General features: G+C 41.0%; 2 protein-coding genes and 1 long non-coding RNA gene across 4 annotated transcripts in view; 1 reads left to right on the top strand and 2 right to left on the bottom strand.

The window, feature by feature from the left end:
* The window catches only part of YTHDC2 (YTH N6-methyladenosine RNA binding protein C2), a 29,223-nt gene extending 20,873 nt beyond the window's left edge, over positions 1-8,350 (bottom strand). The window contains exons 1-7 of one of the 2 annotated variants that reach the window (XM_071456492.1): positions 8,003-8,350; positions 7,292-7,382; positions 6,710-6,903; positions 4,881-5,080; positions 4,097-4,263; positions 1,526-1,628; positions 168-324 (exon numbers count right to left, since the gene is read on the bottom strand). In XM_071456492.1, coding sequence (XP_071312593.1) covers positions 168-324; positions 1,526-1,628; positions 4,097-4,263; positions 4,881-5,080; positions 6,710-6,903; positions 7,292-7,382; positions 8,003-8,177 — 1,087 coding nt within the window. In that variant the 5' untranslated portion in view covers positions 8,178-8,350. Of the gene's footprint in view, positions 1-167; positions 325-1,525; positions 1,629-3,711; positions 3,729-4,096; positions 4,264-4,880; positions 5,081-6,709; positions 6,904-7,291; positions 7,383-8,002 lie in introns of those variants that run through there. The other variant, XM_071456494.1, reaches the window with a different exon arrangement.
* A 1,044-nt stretch (positions 8,351-9,394) lies between these two features.
* Positions 9,395-18,075, bottom strand: LOC139605113 (uncharacterized). Its single transcript, XR_011684235.1, has 3 exons — positions 17,935-18,075; positions 16,063-16,227; positions 9,395-15,490 (listed from the first exon to the last, which is right to left on the bottom strand). It is a non-coding gene; the product is annotated as an uncharacterized lncRNA (long non-coding RNA).
* The window catches only part of MCC (MCC regulator of WNT signaling pathway), a 184,166-nt gene continuing 181,738 nt past the window's right edge, over positions 17,772-20,199 (top strand). The window contains exon 1 of the mRNA XM_071456495.1: positions 17,772-18,093. Coding sequence (XP_071312596.1) covers positions 17,957-18,093 — 137 coding nt within the window. The 5' untranslated portion in view covers positions 17,772-17,956. The remainder of the gene's footprint in view (positions 18,094-20,199) is intronic.

Genomic DNA, 20,199 nt, shown 5'->3' with positions numbered 1-20,199 from the left:
ATTAGGAAAATAGTTAAGAAACAAAAAACCTGACTACACAAAGAACAAGGATTCCTGTAACTCTCAATGTATTCATCATGTGCTCAAAATAGTTTGCTACAGTTTAGTAAGATCTGTGAGTCTCAGGGCAGGTATATTCAGATTTAAGAGTTAAGATAAATACTTACTATGTATTACTGGGCAGCTTCCAAAATACCTAATAAAGAGATTTGCATCTAGAGCAGCACTAGAAATAATTAGTTTTAAAGTATTCTGGTTTTGCAGCACATCTCTCAGTTTTATTAGCAAGAAGTCGCTGAACCTATCCCTCTCATGCACTTCATCCTGTAACAAAAGAAAAAAGGAGAGATAAAAAAACCTCACAGACTCAAGATCACAACTTCGGACAAAAATGAACTTTAAAAAAAAATTTGATTGCACATTACAGAGGCCTTAATGTGTAAGTCTAGTTTAAGTCATAGGATTTTTTTAAAAAGGGGGTTTTTTTATGCTTTCCATCAGCAAAAAAAAACTTCAAAAAGCTTTTATCAGAGCTGAGTGCATTGCAATGCTGAAGCTCTACACACCTTAATTTCAGAGGCCAAAATAAATATCTGAAACACCTCTAATTTTGTATTTGAAGCCAAATTTCAAGAAAACGCCACAAACCACAAATCCTACAAATCTTACTTTAATAAGTTCTCACTTCACCACTGATGAGCATTTAAAGAAATGTATGACACCACATAATCAGAAAAACAGAGAGACTGCTTAGACAAGTCATACACAAAGCCTATAAACTAAGGCACATAATTCAATAATCACCTTTGTCATTCTTCTGTTTTGTTTTGTATTATGAATGAATGAAACAATGGCTCAAATCAAGGTTTATAGGCTGACATCAAGAATGTATAGATCACTCTCATGCTTTTTTTATGCTTTGATAAACAGGTAGGCACCTAAACTTACCATGTTTTCTTTTAATCTTCAGTACTTAAATCTTGCCATAAGCATTCTAGTTCCTCTTACTTATTAAATTCCACAATAGGAATACTAACATAATCATAAATGAAGACACCTGAATAATTTGCTAGCAACTGGCCTCCACATTATATTATTATATATGGGCAAACAAACGGACTGAAAACCTGATATTGCTAAAACAAATACATGACAACAGAAATTCTGACATGATCACATTGAACCAGATCAATGTAAGCCTCCCTAAAGATTTTCTGAGGAACAGGGGAAGTTCAGAAAAATTTACACTTCTGCCCTCCTCAGCTCCTCCCAATTCCACAACTAATCATTGGCATTAAAATAAAATATTTTTACAGGAATTTTTACAAATGCACAGAAAACCACCAAAATCCACAAAATATGCATGCTACTCTAAGGACTCAGGAAGTCTTTAAAGTTGATTCAGATTCTACCAAACAAAAACACCTAAAGTGCTCAGCAAATTTAAATTTAAAAAAATTAGGACTTCATTTTCTAAAGCAATACATATTGCTCCACCCCACATGAAAGACCACAGGATGCTCACCACAATAACATGGGTCACGGTGGAGAGGGTGCCATCTCCTGCCATCAGTGTGCGAAGGAGCATGTCATTAGTGCAGAATGTTACCAGTGTCTTTGGAGAAACCCTATGGAACACATCACAGAGACAACTCAGGGCCTTTGCACCATTTAAAGGTAGTTAGCTTTCCACAGATCAAAACTTAAAGCAGCTGCTGACAGGAAGAGGAATTACAGTTCTCTCCTCAAAGGACTCATGCACACCATTTGTTTTGAAATTATGCCTTTTCCCAGACATTTCCCAACAATCTGTAGTGCTTGTGCCCCAAAACTCTGGACAACAGATTAACTGAAAAAATAAGATTCAAATTTTAATAAATAAGGAAGTAAAAGAGAACTATGAAGAAACTCTGCATGTCATTCAATTTACTAGAAAATTCCATGTGGAAAACCAGGCTTCAATTCCTCAGCATATGCCTGGATATAGCCTTTGTATTTTACTACACATGGTGGGATGAGCCTGGCTGGATGTCAGGTGCCTCCCCAGCTACTCTATCTGTCCTCTCCATGGGTAGGGGAGAGGAAACACAACGAAAGACTCACAGGGTCAAGAAGGAAAACGTGGGTCTCTCTCACGGACAGTCCTCCATGAGCTTCTCCAATACAAGTCCTTCCCATGGGTTGCAGTACTCCATGAACTGCTGCAGTAGAGGTCCCTTTCCACAAAGGGCAGTGCTTCAGGAACAGCTTGCTCCATTGTGGGACTCCCACAGGGTCACAATCCTGACAGCAAACATGCTTCTTGTGTGGGCTCCCTCCATGGGGCCACAGGTTCTGCCAGGAGCCTTTTTCAGCACAGACCTCCCAGAGGATCACAGCCTCGTTCAAGCATCCACTTGCTCGAACATAGAGTACTGCGCAGGGGGATGGATCCCTGCTGCACCATGGACTCCATGGGCTGCAGGGACACAGCTGCCTCACCATGGGCTGCACCTGGCACCTGGAGAACCTCCTCCCCTCCCACAGTGACCTTCCTGTCTGCAGAGCTGCTTCTCTCACCTGCTCTCACTGCTCTTCAACTGCTGCCTCTGTTGTGCAGGTTTTCCTCCCCAATTCCCCACTGTCCCAGAGGCACTACCACCATCACATATGGGCTCAGCCTCAGCCAGAGGCTGGCACTGGCTCTGTCAGACATGGGAGAGGCTTCTGGCACCTTCTCACAGATGCAACCCCACAGCTCCCAAAGCCTTGCCTTGAAGACACAATACATTACAGCTGACTAAATCACAAAGTAATCTGCTGATCCTCTGGTTTTTCAGGAGGTCAAAATACTGAAATGTTACAATTCTATATCTGGGGCAGAGTTAGCTGCCCCAATAAAAACAGCAATTGTCACTACTTCCTCTGGTACGGCCATCCAAAAGGAGCTGAGAAGTTCCTTTGTACTGTACTCTACAGCTCTTCTCTAGAAGGCAGTTAAGAAAACTTTAAAAATTATACTTCTGTGCTGTGTTACTATAAACACCTCTAAACATCTCCACTCCAGATTTGTTTTGTCCACAGCTCAAAATATTGTTATCTCCCCCTTTTAGTGTTTCTCTGGAGTAAATGTATTGATTCCTCTCAAGGTGGATTTTCTGCACTGTTTCCAGTAATTCTTCCATTTTGATCTGACTTTGCTGTTCCTCTGCCACCATAGTACTTCCATATATTAAATAAGCTGAAGCACTTCCAGCTTATTTGTGATACATCTTCACCAGCTCTTCTAATCTCTTAATAGCCTTCTGAGCTTTCACATACACATTTGAATTCTTATTGTGGCTTTGTTGTTCAAGTGCATTCATTTTCAGCAGCTATGTGTTATCTTTGTTCATTCAAGCAACTCAACCTTTTGCCATCTTCTGGTCACTCATATCCCAACTGCTGGCCCTTCCCTGAAATGTCACTGCCTATGCAGTACAAAGATGTAAAGACCCCACACAATCCATTCATGCTCTGCTTTACAGACTAATTCATCAAGTGATATTGAAATCTCTACTTTTACATCACGTTTTCACAAAAGCTGCAGCAGAGTAAATTAAGACCAAACTAGACAGATAAATAATGCTCAGCTTCATCAGTCACTTTCCAAACTTGTTGTCTTCCCTTTTATGACTCCTATCAACTCAAACTATGTAACATTTGTTACAGCATGCTGGTCTTCACACCTACCTTCAAAGCTTGCAGAACTTTTGGATCCACATATGTTAGAAGTAGAGAGGGGGGGAAAAAAAATAGAAAGTGTAGACTTGATCTGAAAATCAGACAAGGATTTTACATGCATACACTCTGCAGAAGAAATCAATAGAAAGCACTTGAAATTCAGTTCTGTAAGACAACCTACATGAAACTGCAAAACACAGGAAGAAAGCCATCCTTTTCACTCTTACGAGTGTAATTATTTACTCTTATTACTCTCAATAGTATCCCTTACCTGCAATAACATATCCCACCTATAATTTGTGGGGCTGCATCCCAAACATACTGCAGTTTAAACGTACACAAGATTCACAATACCAACACAAGATCAACTGACAGTTAGAAATAGCATTAGTACCTGCTTTCTAACCGGATCTGATAACCAATTGTCTGGCCAATCTTCTCTCTTCTTTCTGCTGCCACTCGTTCAGCCACAGCAACAGCTGCTAAACGTCTTGGCTGAGTACAAAACACACGACAGGGAGTTCCATTCTTGTAGCAGTCATCAAGGATAAATTGAGGGATCTGTAAAGAAGTGGTTCAAATTTACTCTTTGAGAAAGCCACAGCTTTGTTAGCACAGGGAAACAATTTAACTGCAATTTAAATTTAATTAATTTATTACACATTGCAAAAGACTTTTCATTAGGATTACCACTGCAAGCATACCTGAATTGGTGGAAAATAAATTTCTAAGTATAACCTATTTAGGTTTTTTTTAAAGAAAAAACTTGCAGTGTCTCTCTCCTGCTTCAGAGAAATCTGAAAAAAAAGCCCCCTGTAGATAATCTCTCATTTTAACACAAAAAATATATTACTGTGGGTACTAAGAACAGAAATAGCCTTAGAAGAAAAAAGGCTATACAAACATCACAGTTACTTTCCCTTCAATATTTTGCATTATTTTAATGAAAAAATTGTATCTACAAGAAAATTGTGAGGAAAAATTTATGCTTTTAGTACCTATCTACTGGCTTAGTGTTTCAAAAGCAAGAAAATTAATTGGAACACAAGACTTTCAATTATACAGGAAAAGAAAAGCCTTGAAATAGCATAAAAATATCCCATATCAGAAATGTTACACAATTGGCATTAGTTTAGTATAAACACTGTTATCTTTTTTATTTCATTGAAGAAACATACTTGCGTAGTTTTTCCTGATCCAGTCTCTCCTATAATCAAAACAATTTTATTGTCCTTTATTATTTGGACAATTTCTTCCTGTTTTTCAAGAACTGGTAGTGACTGCCTAAAGGAATCAAGCTCTGATTCCCCTCTTTTCACTGGCACCTGGGGGATACCATCATTAAGTCGACCACTTGTCTTGTTTACTTCTTTGTTTTCTGCAAAGAGAAGTTAAAAGTTTATTTATACAGATCCAGAGGAAGGTCACTAAAAACACCGCTCAAAAATTGTACTCAAAAATTAACGTTGCTGACTTTTTATGCATCCCTGTGGGTAAAGTGACAAACCCATCACAATTTAGAAGTCATATTTATAGCAACATGTCCTCCTGAGGTGCTTGCAATAGATATTTTTCAAAACAGTTATTACTTTCACAGGTATTTCGAACAAAACCAGACTCTTCCAGAGCATTGCTCCAAGTCAGAAAAGCCTACAAAGAGCAAAAGGAAAAAGAGAAACTAAACCAGAGAAAAGCAGCCTGGTGTATTTTGGTGGCTTTTGTATCTGCACCCACATTTCACACCTGCAGTTCTCCCTAGAAATACACACTTACAGAGTTAAACCTTTAAGCTATTGCACGATTTTGCCTGAAATCATACTAATGCAAGCATGCTGCATCAAGAGTCCTGGATCCCACAGAGCAGTGTGATGTGCTAGAAAGCAGTGCATAAGTAGCCCAAAAACATGCACATCTTCTGAGGGAGCTACTTCAAATCCATCATTGCAAGTGCTACTCTGTAGTTCCTTGATAATTATTTTCCAGAAGAATGAAAAGCTTTCTGTAGACTAATTATCCACACGATAACTGTGATTAATACATTCATATACTAAATTTCAAGCTCTGCTGTACCAAGACAAACACAGACTTAGAGATCAGGAGAACTAAAAATACATTCTTGAGAAACAGATAAAGACAAATATTAGACTATTCATTAACTTATTCCTTACATTGCTAATACATTGCATTTCGGTACTTCTATTATAGCTTCCTTCTGTTCATTGAACAATCCTATTAACCAACTGAAACAATTGAAAAAAACAGCAAAGGAAGCACTAAAAGAACAGATACCATGTATCAGAAACACGCAATTAAACAAGGCATATTGGCACAAGTATTTTTTGTTCACTACAACCATCTCTGCACACAGAAACACAATGTAAGTCTAAAGCAAGAATCTAGATGAAAGCCTTGCTTTAAAAAAAAAAGGGCACTCTTTTTTTTAAAAAAAGGCAATACTCCTTTTTTTAATTAAAAAAACAACCCAATTTTCAGAAGTTTGTCTTTCAGCAAACTCTTCTGTATCCAAGAAATCAAGAAGTCTGGAAAATAGTCTCTTAAGGACCAAATCTATTTTGTGGAGATGAAACCTTCTTGATTTATCAAGGACATTCATTTCTATAAGCAGAATAGACAACCTCATTTTCTTATAAGGGCGTTCTTATGGCATTGTGGTAACACTGACTCTTCAATCCCCACCTCAGAGTACTTCTATGAAGCCACATTTCACAAATGTGCTTCCAAAAAGATTTGGCTGGAACTGGCTCAAAGATTCTAAATTAACACAGCACAAGGTAGACATCACAATGTGCATGATATGACTTCCCAAGTTCTTCAGAACACCAGTTATGAAAGACCTTAAAAGGAAAATTCATGTGTTTGTTTAATTGTGTCTGAGAGGACACAAGAGGGGACAGCACAGAAAGGTTTGTTTTGTCACCGAGTTGCAGGTGGTTTTTTCAAGTGGTGTTGATGGACAAGTCCAAATCAGAAGACACACAGAACATACCAGATTCAACAGCACAGGCGTGTCCTCTCTCTGTCCTTGGCAGGAGTTCTGTGCGCTCCTTGTTTGTGACAGGAAAGCTCTGAATGAGACTCCGAACGGCGTGCTTTGTACGGAGAGCCAAGTCACAAGTCATGACTGCATGTGCATCTGATACATCCTTCTTCCTTACAGTCAGGTATCGATTGGCGCCTTTTCTGTGAGGGGGGAAAAGAAAATACATTTTAAGAATAAGGAACCTACTCTGGGTTAACTTTTATCTGTCAAGGTATGAGACTCTATGCAAAATCTTTGAAAAAACCCAGACCTCACAGTGAAGCTTTTTTAATGGACCCATTCAATCCATGAAGTGGATTAAGTGGAAGTGGAAAAGCAAGCTGTCTCAAAATGCATGTCACAAGTTTTTCCAAGCACGCATACAGCAATGAACAAAGATACTTATTTCTGTGTCTACTTTTACACTTTTTTCTCTAATACTATTCCTTGCAACATGGTAGGGTATATTGAAAACATCTATCAGGTTATCATTAGTCATGAAATTCCATTGGTTTGCAGCTAAAAACCAAAAATTGTACCCCAACTCACCCTTTGCTTTTAGATACCAGTCCAAGAGACTGACAGAGCCGGTGAACAAATGCTCTTTCACTACTAGTGAAACTAGAAGGAAATTCCATCTCTAGAATGATAAATAATAATGAAAAAACAGTAATAATGCAACAGGCAGTAATCTTGACATATTACATCAATGTTACAGACCCACAGAATTGTTAGGATTGGAAGGGAGACCACCCAGTGCAACCCCCCTGCCAAGGCAGAGTCACCTGCAGCAGATGACAGAGGAACACATCAGGGGTTTGGGATGTCTCCAGAGGGGGAAACTCAACACTTTCCCCAGGCAGCATTCCCAGTGCTGTCGCCCTCAATGGAAAGAAGTGCTCCCTCATGTTGAGGTGGAACTTCTTGTTTTATGGCCATTGCTCCCTGTCAAAAAGTCTGCACCACCTTCCTGAACTCATCTTGAAGATATTTATATGCATTAATGAAATACCCTCTCAGTCTCCTCGAGGCTAAACAGGACCATCTCCCACATCTCTCCTGATAACAGATGATCCAGCCCCCTCATCTCATCTCAGTGGTCTCTGCTGGACCCCCTCCAGTAGTTCCCTGTCTCTGTGCTGAGACGCTTAGAGCTGGACACAGCAGCCCAGCTGTGCCTCACTAGGGCCGGGCAGAGGGCCAGGATCCCCGCCCTCACTACACCCTCAGGCTGCCCCCGGGCCCGGCTGTGCCGCGCACCCGCTTCGTCCCCTCTCCGGAACCGCTCCAGGGCGAGCTGCACCGCCATTTCCACCTCCTCGTCCACGCCGACCTCCCTGAGGGCCTCGGCCCGGGCGCGCACCGCGGCGGCGGCAACCGACCCCCCCGTGGCCCCGCTGGGCTGCCGCCGCGGGACCCGCCTGTGTCGCGACATGGCCCCGTGTCACGGCCCCACACGTCCCCGACACCGACACAGATCGGGGGCCGCAGCGCCTCGGCCCAGGGGGCGACGCTGGCGGCGGGGCGGGGCTCCCGCGGCCGGAATAGGCCCGAACGGAAGGAATTTGGCTCTTTTCCCGCCGTTAGGGGGGAAGCGTGCCTAAGCACCGAGGTATGTGTACGGCTGTGACCAAAAAGGGGCACTGGTACCCTGTATGGTCATAAATTACGTGATTTAATTGCATGGTATTAAACGTAGGCGTGGCGAGGGTCATCTCGGCCCTCAGCCTCCTCATTCTGTAAAGCGTTACTTGCCCTTGATCTTGGATCATCTTTTCCTGCTGTCCTTTGACTGCACGCTGCGGACACGAGGTGGAAACTAAAGCCAAACCTCTTGGGCATGACACAGGGCTCGATGTTGAAAGCTGCTGCTTTGGAAACATCATTAGGTCAGAAGGAGAGTACTTAGAAGAAGAACAAACTACTCCTCAGTTGTGAACTGAAGTGGGGAATTAAATAAATGGAAAATAAACACTCACTGTCTGATGTAGCTGGCTGAAAAATGGCACTTAAACCACTTCTACCAAAGCGTTTACAAGGCTCATTTCAGCATAATTCTGCATTAGAGGTCACAGTGGAGCAGAACAATTGATCTGTTCTAAGGTTTTAAAATTTTTTCCGTTCAGGTATCTGCCTATGTATCTTCAACCAAAGTACATAGTGCTAGTTCGTTATTGATGTTCCTGTGACATTCAGTACTGCCACCTTAGAGCACGTCACAGTTATTATGGAAAATTAAACACTTCAGCTGAATAAAATGAGCATTCCTCTTATCATTGTTGGTATCAACAGTAAAAAATGAGAGCTTATAACTAATTTGAAAGAGTCACATCAGAAATCTTAATTATGAATGCAGATCTCTTATCAGTTTCTGCCTCTTAACAGCATCATCTTGCCTTCCAACAGACAAAAATCCCCATGATTCTGAAAAATGATTCCTCAGGCTCAATACTCCTCTCAGTTTGCAATCCTGTAAATACAGCAGCACACAGAGATAACTAACTGTTGGGTTAGGTCTCATCTATATGGCTAAGAGTGGCGTGAAGCCTGAGTGCATCCTGCATAACAAATTCCTTAAGACATGCCTTTCTTCTTTCACTGCTTTTTTGACTGTCCAATGTGTTATGAATAAGAAGCTTGACTAGGCCAATATTCAAGCAGCAATCAATTTATTATTTAATACAGTAAAGTATGAGCAATACAGCGCTGGGTACAGTGGGGGAAGTTTTCCCTCCAACTGCACACCATAATTGATGGTTACAGGTATTTATAGGGGTACTCATCAGGTTTTTCAGCAGTTTCTATTTCCATTTTTTACTCATCAGCAATTTTTATTCCAAATTATTACATCACAATTCTATACACTATTGTGATCTTAGTTTCTCAGGATGTATCTCAAAGGAGTATCCCCAGATGGTGGCGGTCCAGTTTCCGAAAGAAGAAAGACGATTCCCATCTGGTGGAGTCCAGCTCCCCAGATGTGTCCACCTTTTAATTGCAGAGACTATAAACCTAACAACAGTGATGTCCAGCTTCCCTTGGTCAAAACTATAAATCCTTGAGGTGATGTTCATCTTCCTTTCTCAAACTGTTTTTCTCTGCTTCAATAAGGTGTGAGATAAGCATATTTCCTTTATCTATATTCCAAAGCTATAGTTTCAGGGATACAAGTAATATTCTAAAATTATACTTCAAAAGGTTATTATTGCAGAGCTCTTTATGGATTAACTGCAAGCAAAAAGCAACATCCTTAACACTTTAATTCCAATGGTCCTAAATCAACCAGGGTTAATTGCAAACAAAAGATAGGTTCAAAGGCCTTTTTCCATGCTTAATTTTCCTCAGTTATTATTAGAATTCACAGCTCTCCCATTGTCGGGGTCCACCATTTCGCATTCACAAATGTGTATGTATTGTGTATTCACAAATACACACGTCACCTGTTTGTACCTAACATGAAACACAACTTTGTATTTCACAAATGCTATTAGAAGGGTGAAAAAATAGGAGAGTGTAGTCAGGCATGCACTGCCTGCTGCAGCCCTGCTAAATACTGAGTTGCAGTCTGGACTCAGCATATGAATGAGCAAAGAATTGTGCTTACCCAAGTTCTTAGACATGGAGGCTTTATTCTTTGTACATACTCTCTTAATAAAAATTACTAGCTGTGGACTTTCATATTAGAAATAACAACCTGTATGTATTTAAAAATTCTGTTTTCATGAATGGCCTCAGAAATACCTTCTAGCTAATGTTTACTCAAAGCAACCCCTGGAATAAGAATTATTTCCTTCTATTAACATATGTCCAAATGCCCATGTATTTTTTTTAAAAAGAATTAAGAGGCAGCACAGTTTTATGCAAAAATACATCTGCATGTTTAAATACAATTAGGTATTCTTATTTTACCTTCCCTAGAGGCAGTTTTGCTGACTTCTTTTCAATTTGCAGAACATTTTCTCTCTTATAAACACTCTTATGTTCCACAAAAGATGCCAGTTCTAAGAGAAAAAGAACTGCAAAGGAAGTTGGTGAAACAGTATTATCTGTTATGTACTGTGTTAGATTGTGTCAGATTTGACTGCAAAATAGTCTTTCTAACCCCGTTTTTGTTTGTTTGGGATTTTTTAATGATTTTAAGTGTTATAAGACCTATTAGCTGTTGAAATATGATTCAAGGTTCACTGGTGAGCCAATTCTTCAAGATCAAGTTAATGAAAGAACACAAGATTTATTTCTCTTTTCAGTTCCTTGATTACAAAAATAAGGGGAAAAAAAAGGGAATTCCAGTATGTAGGGGTTTTTTAGGCATCATAGTAAACTTGTAACCAGATAGCTGTTGGCTGCTGTGATCATTAATGATCCCATGAAGTAAGTTAGGGAAGTAATTTTAGGGAAGTAAGACTGATGTCAAATGATATTGAAAGATATTTGTTTAATAAATTAAGTGCAGTGAAAATGGGCATTTCTTGCTTTACTGCCCTCTACTGTATGCACTGATACACTGATCGTTCCCCAGACCTTTGGCTGCTGATCCGGGTGATTGCCCCATTTCTGTAACCTCTCCTATCATCTACTGACACATCATTTCTTATTTATCTGTCTTTTCCACTTCCCTTACTCAGTTCAGTTTTTATTTATTTTTGAGACATCTAGGAAAAAGCCTTTCGATAGTTCTGTCCTTGTAAAACAACCTCTCTCAGGTCCTCAGTTGCCACAGTCCAGAGCTTGGGCTTTGTCTCTACAAATCCATTTCCCTCATTGCTGTTGAACTTCCAGGGGAAAGCTGCAACCCTTCAGTGGAGCTCAAGGCATCTATAGAGTTCAGCAATGAATCCAGAATGGAGGCTGGGGAAGAGCATGATTCCCAACAGGGTCAGGTATGCCCCAGTTCTTCCCACAGCTTTCTCCACTACTCCCCACTCCTAAATTGAGAAACTCTAGTTTCCAGGGTGAACAAATGACAGAGGACTGGAAGGAGAGTGGAATGATCCTGTGCTAACAGATCTTTCTGTGTCTACAAGATGTTATAAAGGCAGCATGAAAACTGCAGGGATCCCGTGTCTTGTGAGCTTAGGAGTAGACTGAAGGCAGAAGGATTTCATACTTATGATGCATGTGCTTGTGTCTTTGCTGAAACTGGAACTGAGTGGAACTCATGTGCTCCCTATGGAGATTAATTTATCCAGAATGTAATTTCCCGTTAAAATGCTGTTTCAATGAAATATTTTGACCAAAATAATACCTATGTTGCAGAAATTTTCTGGAGCACAGAACATGTTTAACTATCACAGTCATCAGCACCCTGCAGAAAAAAGTTTTGAGGTTACCTCATAGTCAGTCTACAAAAAGACCATTTATCTTTACATGTGCCCCCACTTTTTTTGACCAAAGTAGTATTTTGTTAACATAGATATAGCTTCAAATAACATACTTTGACAAAAAATAGTGGGAATATTCAATATCTTTGTTTACATGTATATACAAGAAATGAGGAAATTAACTTCTAAATTTCTGTATCCGAAATGTGGATCCTTATGTAAGATCTAGGAGTAGGAACCTGTTTGAGTAGGAGAACAGTTTAGGATATTTTTGGAAAAAGGGACAAACTGTTCTCATTTCTTTTCTTCATCATTATCAGAAAAAAGTACACTTTTCAGAACAGTTTTACAAGGTGGTTGAGCATTTATAAAGGTGAAAAATGAGGAGGAAGCTTTTCAAAAGAGGCATTAATATTCTATCTAAAAATTAATATTCTTTCTAAAGTATTTTTAATCCTAGAGAAAATATCTCAGTTTTGCAGATCTCTCTTGGGAGCAGGAAGAGAAAAATCAGAAAAATCAGCCTCACCAAAAAAAAAAAAAAAAAAAAAAAAAAAAAAAAAAAAAAAAATAATTCTCTTTTAAATATACTGTTTTAAGAGTTTTCAAACAGCTCAACTTGCTAAGACTTCCACAGAAAAGCCTGCAGAAGAATTATATTTCTAGATGGAGCTTGAAATCATAGGTCTGTGATGAGAAGTGGATCTAAACAAAGTAATGTGAAGAAGGTAATACAGTGACTTCAGACACAAGATTTTGATGAGAATTTAACTTAGCAATTTTCTAGCTAAACCATTGCTCTGTTAGCAGCAGATGCTGTTTGCTGATGTTTTAAATAACATTAATTTGAACTCACGTTATATGTCTGTTACTTGAATTTTTTTTTACAGTGAAGATCAGTAAACAAAGATGGTCTTTATCTGAAGCTGACTGACACACAGAACTATCTCTCCTTTGACACTATCAGGCATTGCTTTTGATTGTAGTATACATCAAAATGTATACATCAAAATCTTCAGTCTGAATATCTAAGCAGTGGAAGCAATTAGAATAGCTATGTCTCCCATCTATCTTACAGCAACATAAAAAATATGCATTTTGTAAGTTACATCATAGAAAATAAAGTATGTTTTTAATTTCACTTCACCAATTTAAAAAAAAAAAAGTATGTTTAGATAGGACATAACTTCTACTTAGCCCTTATATTACCTGGGCATGGTTTATATAGGTTAGGCACAGATTTAGATCTAAGCACACCCACATTTAATAGCTTGCTATACATGTGCAAAGTCATGTTATGTGAGTGCCTGGTGCCCAAGCCAGCTCCACCCTGGTCCCATGTCCCAGCCTGGCCTCTGTTGTCCCCAGGGAGGTGTCTGATACCCTGGGCTGACCTGGTTGCAATGGCTGGGTGGTTCTGGCTACCAGGCCCTGCTGTGCCTTCCCAGGCAGCCCCAGCAACCTCTGGCTCCCCAGCCCCTTGAGATTTTGATTGTAATATTGATACAACAAGCGATGGATTGGAATCTGACCTGAGCTGCAGGTGATTAGGATCCAGGTGATTAGAAATTATAAGTTAAATTGTATTATAAATTCCCCACCATGCTAGTTACAAATTGTACTATGCTGACTCCGCTTTTAGAAATCCCGTGCCATTCTAATAATAAATTCTCTTCTATATCAATCATAACATCCTGTTAAGAAAACAAAGTTTTAATTGTACCTATGGTTTAGTGCCATCCTGACTCTGCCAATATCCCCAAGAGAACCCATCTGTTTTGGGTGACAGTGTCACTTAGATAACACTGACATGTCTATTAACCAAGAATGTCATGGAGCCTTTTAGCAAGTGTGTGAAAACGGCTGGATGTAGTATTTAGGAAATTGAAAGGGATGGTATTCTGGGCAGTTGGATTCTGGATGCTGAGAAAGTTCTGCATTGTACACTCTGCCTACCTTGCTCAAAGGAATATTACTAAATTAAACTTCCTGCTTGCAAATTAGGTTACTGTTTGTTTTGTTGGTGGGCTTTGAAAGAGGTTAATTGAAAAATGCTGTGGCTGAATGTTATCTAGAAGGAAGTTTTTCTCTTTTTTTGGTTAGTTGATTTTGGTCATTTGGCAGCTTTTTATGCAGAGACATAAGTTGCTTTCTACTGCAAAACCATTTATAGTTAAATTTGGAGAGGTTTACAGTGATGTTCTTTTTCAATTGTTCAACATCTAATTTGAGGTAGACTTGACTTTCAGGGATCATATGAACCTAAGTGTTCTGTTGATTTGGTGAAAGCTCAGAAAAGTCCAGCATGTCTGGAAATCAGATGTCTCCTGCCTATCTTTCAGAGACGTCAGATTTTGGGTATATAAATGTTGGAGACTAAGTGCAGCTAGTAGTGCTACATCATTGTTATTAACGTTTACATTGACCGTCTGATATATGCTTATTTGAATTTAGAAATTCAGGACATTATGGAAAATGTATATTGTACAATATAAATTATATTGAAAAACTAAAGATTCATTTAACTTACATAAGAAGACAAATATCCAACGGATTGAGAGTTAAAACCCACAGTCTTAAACAGAAAACATACAAACTTTTAAAACATTTCTTTTGAAAAATATCAAGCCTATTTTGCTACTCAAAGCAGTAAAGAGCTCTCACTCCTTGGCCTCCTTCCTTGTTCTCTCTTCACAAATTTCTAGGCACCACATACCCCTCACACGAGGGACACTTCAGGCAGAATTGTACTTTCTGCTGTACAGCCTAGTTTGTGTTTTAAGTGTGAGGGTTTTGCCATCTGAAATTGGCTGTAGGACTGAATTGCCACATAATTCAAAGCAGGCACAGAAATGTGACTAACTGCAGCTTAGGGTATTGCTTTCCAACTGATGCATCTTTTTAAAAAATTAGATGGGCATCATGATATAAACCAGAAAGCACAGCTGGTTTTACAGTCTTGCATGCCATACCACAGCTAGGATATCAGCTGTTCCTATCAGCAAGGAGGAGCTGGTATGGGTGATTTGTTATCAGGGAAAGTCAGAAACCACTGCACCAAGTTTTCTTGGGACTGGTGCAAATGCAAAAAAAGTTAACTACAGCTGATCCCCATAAGGAGAAGATGGGAGGAAAAATTCAATTGTACCAACTCAAAAATTGTTCACAATGAGCCGGGAGAAGAAAAAGAATGGGTGAATTTCTGATCCACAAAGAAAGCTATTGTGTGAAGCAAGATAAAGTGTTATCTAGATTAGACGAGAAGTGGGAGATTAGTTCAAAAATTGTGAAAACTGGCAAACTGGGAGGCTAGGCAGATAGCATCAGGATGAAGAGAGATTGTTCTTGGAGATTCTCATTGCTGTATGTTGGATCCAATCTTGCTCCATTGATACTGGTGGCCTCGTCAGGAAACAGTTTTAGGACTCTGCAAAGAATCACAGAATTAAAGAATATCACAAGAAGAAAGGGATGCATACAAATACATCGCGTCCAACTCCCTGTGGTTAAGAATTTTCTTCTTAGTAAGAAGCAGTGTGTGCTATACTCACAGAATGTATGCAAGGATTCTTGTGTATGGTATTGAACAGCTTGTCTGTGGGATCTGGCTGAAGAAAATGGTTTTGTGACTTCACATCTCAGTCCTCAGTGTAAACAAACAGCTGCGGTAATCAGCTGGTACCACACATGAACAACATCCTGCCTAGGACTGAAAAAGCGTATGCTAACACTAAGAGTCAGACCATTGTAGGTCAGGAGATGGAACATCTGAAAGAATAGCTGCAATATACACTAGTTTAAGTGCCTTGAAAGAGTATGGAAGTGTGTCCCGGTTTAGGGCAGATTTGGGAGGAAACCTCCAAAAGGGGCCCCTCCAGAAATCAAACCCACACGGCCCCTCCCCCCAACTGGTTCGGGAAGGATTTCCTCGGAGAGAAGTGGAAAGAACCTGTTTATTTAACAGGCAAAGCACTCCCCAGCACACAAAATGAACAATACCGGATGACAAAACTGATTCGCTGCTCTGAAGAGATGACAAATTCAGAAAGTCTCCCCGGTGGCTGGTCGCTCTGTTATCAGTCCCTCTGGCGCTGGAAAGGCTGCAGAGTAGCCCCGGCAAGCTGCAGAGTACGATGTTTCCTCGGTGTTTCCCAGGGTCCCGGTCTGGAGCAGGTTCAAACAGTTCCAAGAAAAGGGAAAGAAAAACAGTCCAGGGAAAACTCGGACTGCCTCAGCCAGCTAAAGTAACTAACTAACTAACTAACTAACTAACTAACTAACTAACGAAAAAGCAAAAGGAGTGCGGTGTTCAGTCCCGTCCATGCCCAGACAACAACAGTGGAGTTCTGTGTTCCAGCAGACTGTGAAGGAGTAAGTGAGGCTGATAACAAAGCTCTGCGTTTCTTCTTCTCCCACTTTGCTCCCAGAGCCAGTGTTGAACGCACAGAATGTAATATCCAGCATAAACAGAACACACGATTGGGGATACAAGCATCATCACGTCACCCTAGGACAGCTCCATACTGCAGTGCCCTGGTCATTCAGAAAGAACTAATGTGAGCAACGTAATTTGGAAATCTGCAGAGACCGCGACAATATGAGAGTGAGTGTATGCATGCTTACACTTGCAAGTAGTTTTAGTTAATAAAGTGCCAGAGGAACTCTTTACCTTGTAATGACTTGTGTAATCAAGATGCAATAAATATTAACAATTAGAACTGTTGCCATCAATTAATGTATTTTAAAGGCACTGCGCAACAAGTGTGATAACTTTGCTGGATTTATATATTCATTAATCCCTGTCAGCAACTAGGAAGATCAAGATGTTTTGTGGCATGAAGTGGATATCTTCAAAGACGTAATTAATAGGAAAAGAATAATACTAGGAAGGCAACAATATGTCCTTAATAACAAGGCCTTTTTTTTTCAAACACAGAAATAGGTTAGGAAAATATTAGTTCACCCAAATTAATCATGTGACGTGATGGAGTAAGAAACATAATGCAATATGTAAACTGAAATGCTGTTCTAGACTGTTTCAGAATAGCCGTTTCCAGTTAGAGATAAAGCAGATTGGTGCTGGTGCTGTATCACTTCTTTTCACAGGAATAAGAATTAAAAGCACTGAATAAAACTTAATTAGATATTGAAAAGGGTGGCAAAGATACTAAAGGCATGATTTTGTTTTTTTCATCTGGCCACATGATGACTGCAAAGAAAACTACTTTTCTTTAAATGAAAAGGAGACCAACAGACAGGGAAGGGTATAGGCCACAAAATGTTCAGGAACAGGAAAACGAATTGTTGACTTTAGTGGAATGGAACCGGATGAGTCAAGAGGGGCTGCTGCTCTCCACCTCAGAATGCTTTTACCTGACCAGTACCCCATCAAACAGACTGGAGTGCAAACGCAGGGCTGCAGAAAACGCTGGGGTTTTTTGGCTTCCACAGACCGCCCAAAGCCGCAGCCAAAGCAGCACCCCCGGAGCAGGGAGCCCTGCCTAGCCCAAGGAGAACAAGCGACCCCCGCGGCGGGTTCGGGTCGCGCCGCAGTCGGCGGCCCTCGGCAGAGAGGGCAGCCGGCCGCGGGCTGGCGACGCTGGTCGCTCGCTCCCAGTGGGTCCCACCGTGATCCCGGCGCCGGACGATGCCGTCCGCCGGCGGGAGCTCTGAGCCTCAGCCGCCCTGTCCCCGCTCCGAGCCCCCGCGGCGTCCCAGCCCCGGCTGTCCCTTCGCGGGCGGTGGGTGCGGGGCCGGCAAGGCCCCCGCCCCGGCTTTGTGCTGCCGCTCGCACTTTGCAGGCGCGGCGGGACTGGGAATCCCGGGCGCACGAGGCAGCCTCGCCTCCTCCTCCTCCTCCTCCTTACCCACCTCCTCCTCCGGAGCGGGGCGCATGATGGCGGCAGCCGCTGTGGCGGAGGTGAACAGCACCGGCAGCAGCAGCACCGATACCTCCAGCACGAGCGAGGAGGAGAGGATGAGGCGCCTCTTCCAGACATGCGACGGCGATGGGGATGGCTTCATCAGCAGGTAGCGACAGCGGGAGGCGGCTCTTTGCTGATACGGAGCCGTCCCGTCCTTCCCCTCGCCCCGCGTTCCCCGGCGCTTAACTTGTGGGCGAGTTGGAGCAGCGGCGGGAGCTCCGCGGCTCCCGGCCCCGCTCTCGTCGGCCCCGGAGCCAGGGGCTCCAGCGGGGCCTCGGCACCGAGAGCTTCCCGGAAAAGGGAACACTGCCCGCAGCACTTCCATGTCCGCCTGGGTTGAAAGATGATGCCTCTGATCCTGGATTTTATCATCTCGTGCCCTGGGCAGGTGGTTTTTGCAATTAAACACACAAAAAGCTCGTGGTGGGTAATCTAGGAGAAAACTCATATTGTTCTCCCGGATCATATGATTTTGTTTTGTCAGTACGGTTTAATACATATTCTTGTTACACAGTTTGGTTTAAATTCCCCTGCTGGTCCTCAGAGAGTTTGAGGAGTGTCACGAAGGCTGATGGGTTGTAGTGGGGAAGGGTGAGTTTGTACATTTGCAGTAGATACTTGGAGATAAGCCATAGTGGAATGTTTATGTGTCTGGAAGCACTGGCTGTGTGTTTTGGTCAGGAGTTGGTTTTGTGGCAATGGTATTTCTGAGTTCTCACGCCATAATTTAAAAAATACTGAACTTCAAAAGGCGAGATTTGCCAGAGGTCGTGGAAACTTGCATTTTCAAAATTAAATTTATGCTATTACCTGCAATTAATACATGCCTCTAGAGAACTGGGACAGTGAGGGAATTTCTTAAGTCTGCTATTTAACCTGTAACCTAAGAGTATGACCCCAAAGAAAGGCTAAGTAAACTTGAATCCCCACTGCCATCTCTTTGGAGCCAGAAAGTTGTTGAAAATCTGTAACAACTGGCAGTCACTTTAAAAATAAAGTTCAAGGGTCGTGATATTTCTTATCTGAACAACTCCCTGAACACTCTTTTCTCCCCCTCAGTCTAATGATTATTTTGACAGTTGTGGTTTTGAAATATAAACTTTGAAAATGTGTACTTTACAACCAGTGTGCTAAGACTGCTTCTCTTTCCATTTGTTTATGGTCTTCATGGAATTTATTCTGATATCTGAAAACTTGAAATGTTCGCAAAAATTGTGCACTGTCTGTTCAGAGCACACTTGCTTTTCTGTACTGTCATGTTTTTCTGCAATGTGAACTCAGTGTATTTATAATTTAAAGACCTTACTGGGGGAATGTTAAATGTTTTAGTGTTTCATACAGACCATGTAGAGATGTTACCATGACACAAACTACTAATTTCTGATCGACTAATCCACATTCACTAAGTTTTGACCCAGATTTGTATTGTGTTCTTCAGAGTGTTGCTTGAACTACAGTGTTGAAAACTCCAGGATGTGTCTGAGTAGAGGCATTGGATTTCATGATGAAATGGCTGTAAAGCCCAGGGCCTGGGTGGTGGTTGAAAATCCTTGAGGAGATGGTGGGTTCATTGTTGAAGGTTGCTAATACCTTGCTTCAGAAGGGAGTTGTGCATTCAAGGCAGAGCTGGTGTGGCCTTTATCAGAGGACATGGTGTTATGAATTACTGTCTTCCTTTACATCTCTGTATGAGTGACAAAGTAGTGAAGGAATATTTAAGAAATTATCTTTGACGTGACTTTACTTCATTAGGTAGCCTGGGTGATGAGTTGTATAAATGGAATGCCTTTCTTGCTTTCTGTAGTTACTCAATTTTGCTTATACTCTGTTTTATAGCAGTGACTTATGCAGGAGGAGACTTGTCCAGTTGCATTTTGATGTCTTTATAGTATATACCACCACAGTATTACAGACAACTCTGTCAGGTTCGTGGACTCACAGTGTCCCTGTTGAAAGTATAGCAGATGGGGGTTTGTCGTGTAGAGCTCTAGTGTTTAGGTTATTGCATCCTTTTAAATGTAATAAATTAAAGGCAAAAAAGTTATGGCTGCTTTTACACTAAATTTCATCTTGCCATATTCTGCATACCATTTGTCAGGCTTCTGTGTTTGTTTCTTTCTAGGTTTTTTTTTTGTTTGTTTGTTTCATATGAGCCAGTTGATTGGCTTTCCTGCTCTTCTTGCCCTGCTTCTTTGGACTTTTCTTTGCTCAT

The sequence above is a fragment of the Agelaius tricolor genome, unplaced genomic scaffold (genome assembly GCF_023055355.1).
Source record: "Agelaius tricolor isolate 1412-34295 unplaced genomic scaffold, bAgeTri1.0.p SCAF_59, whole genome shotgun sequence".
Lineage (NCBI taxonomy): Eukaryota > Metazoa > Chordata > Aves > Passeriformes > Icteridae > Agelaius > Agelaius tricolor.
Note: the sequence above shows the minus strand (reverse complement) of the source record. Positions and strands in the feature narration are given on the sequence as shown.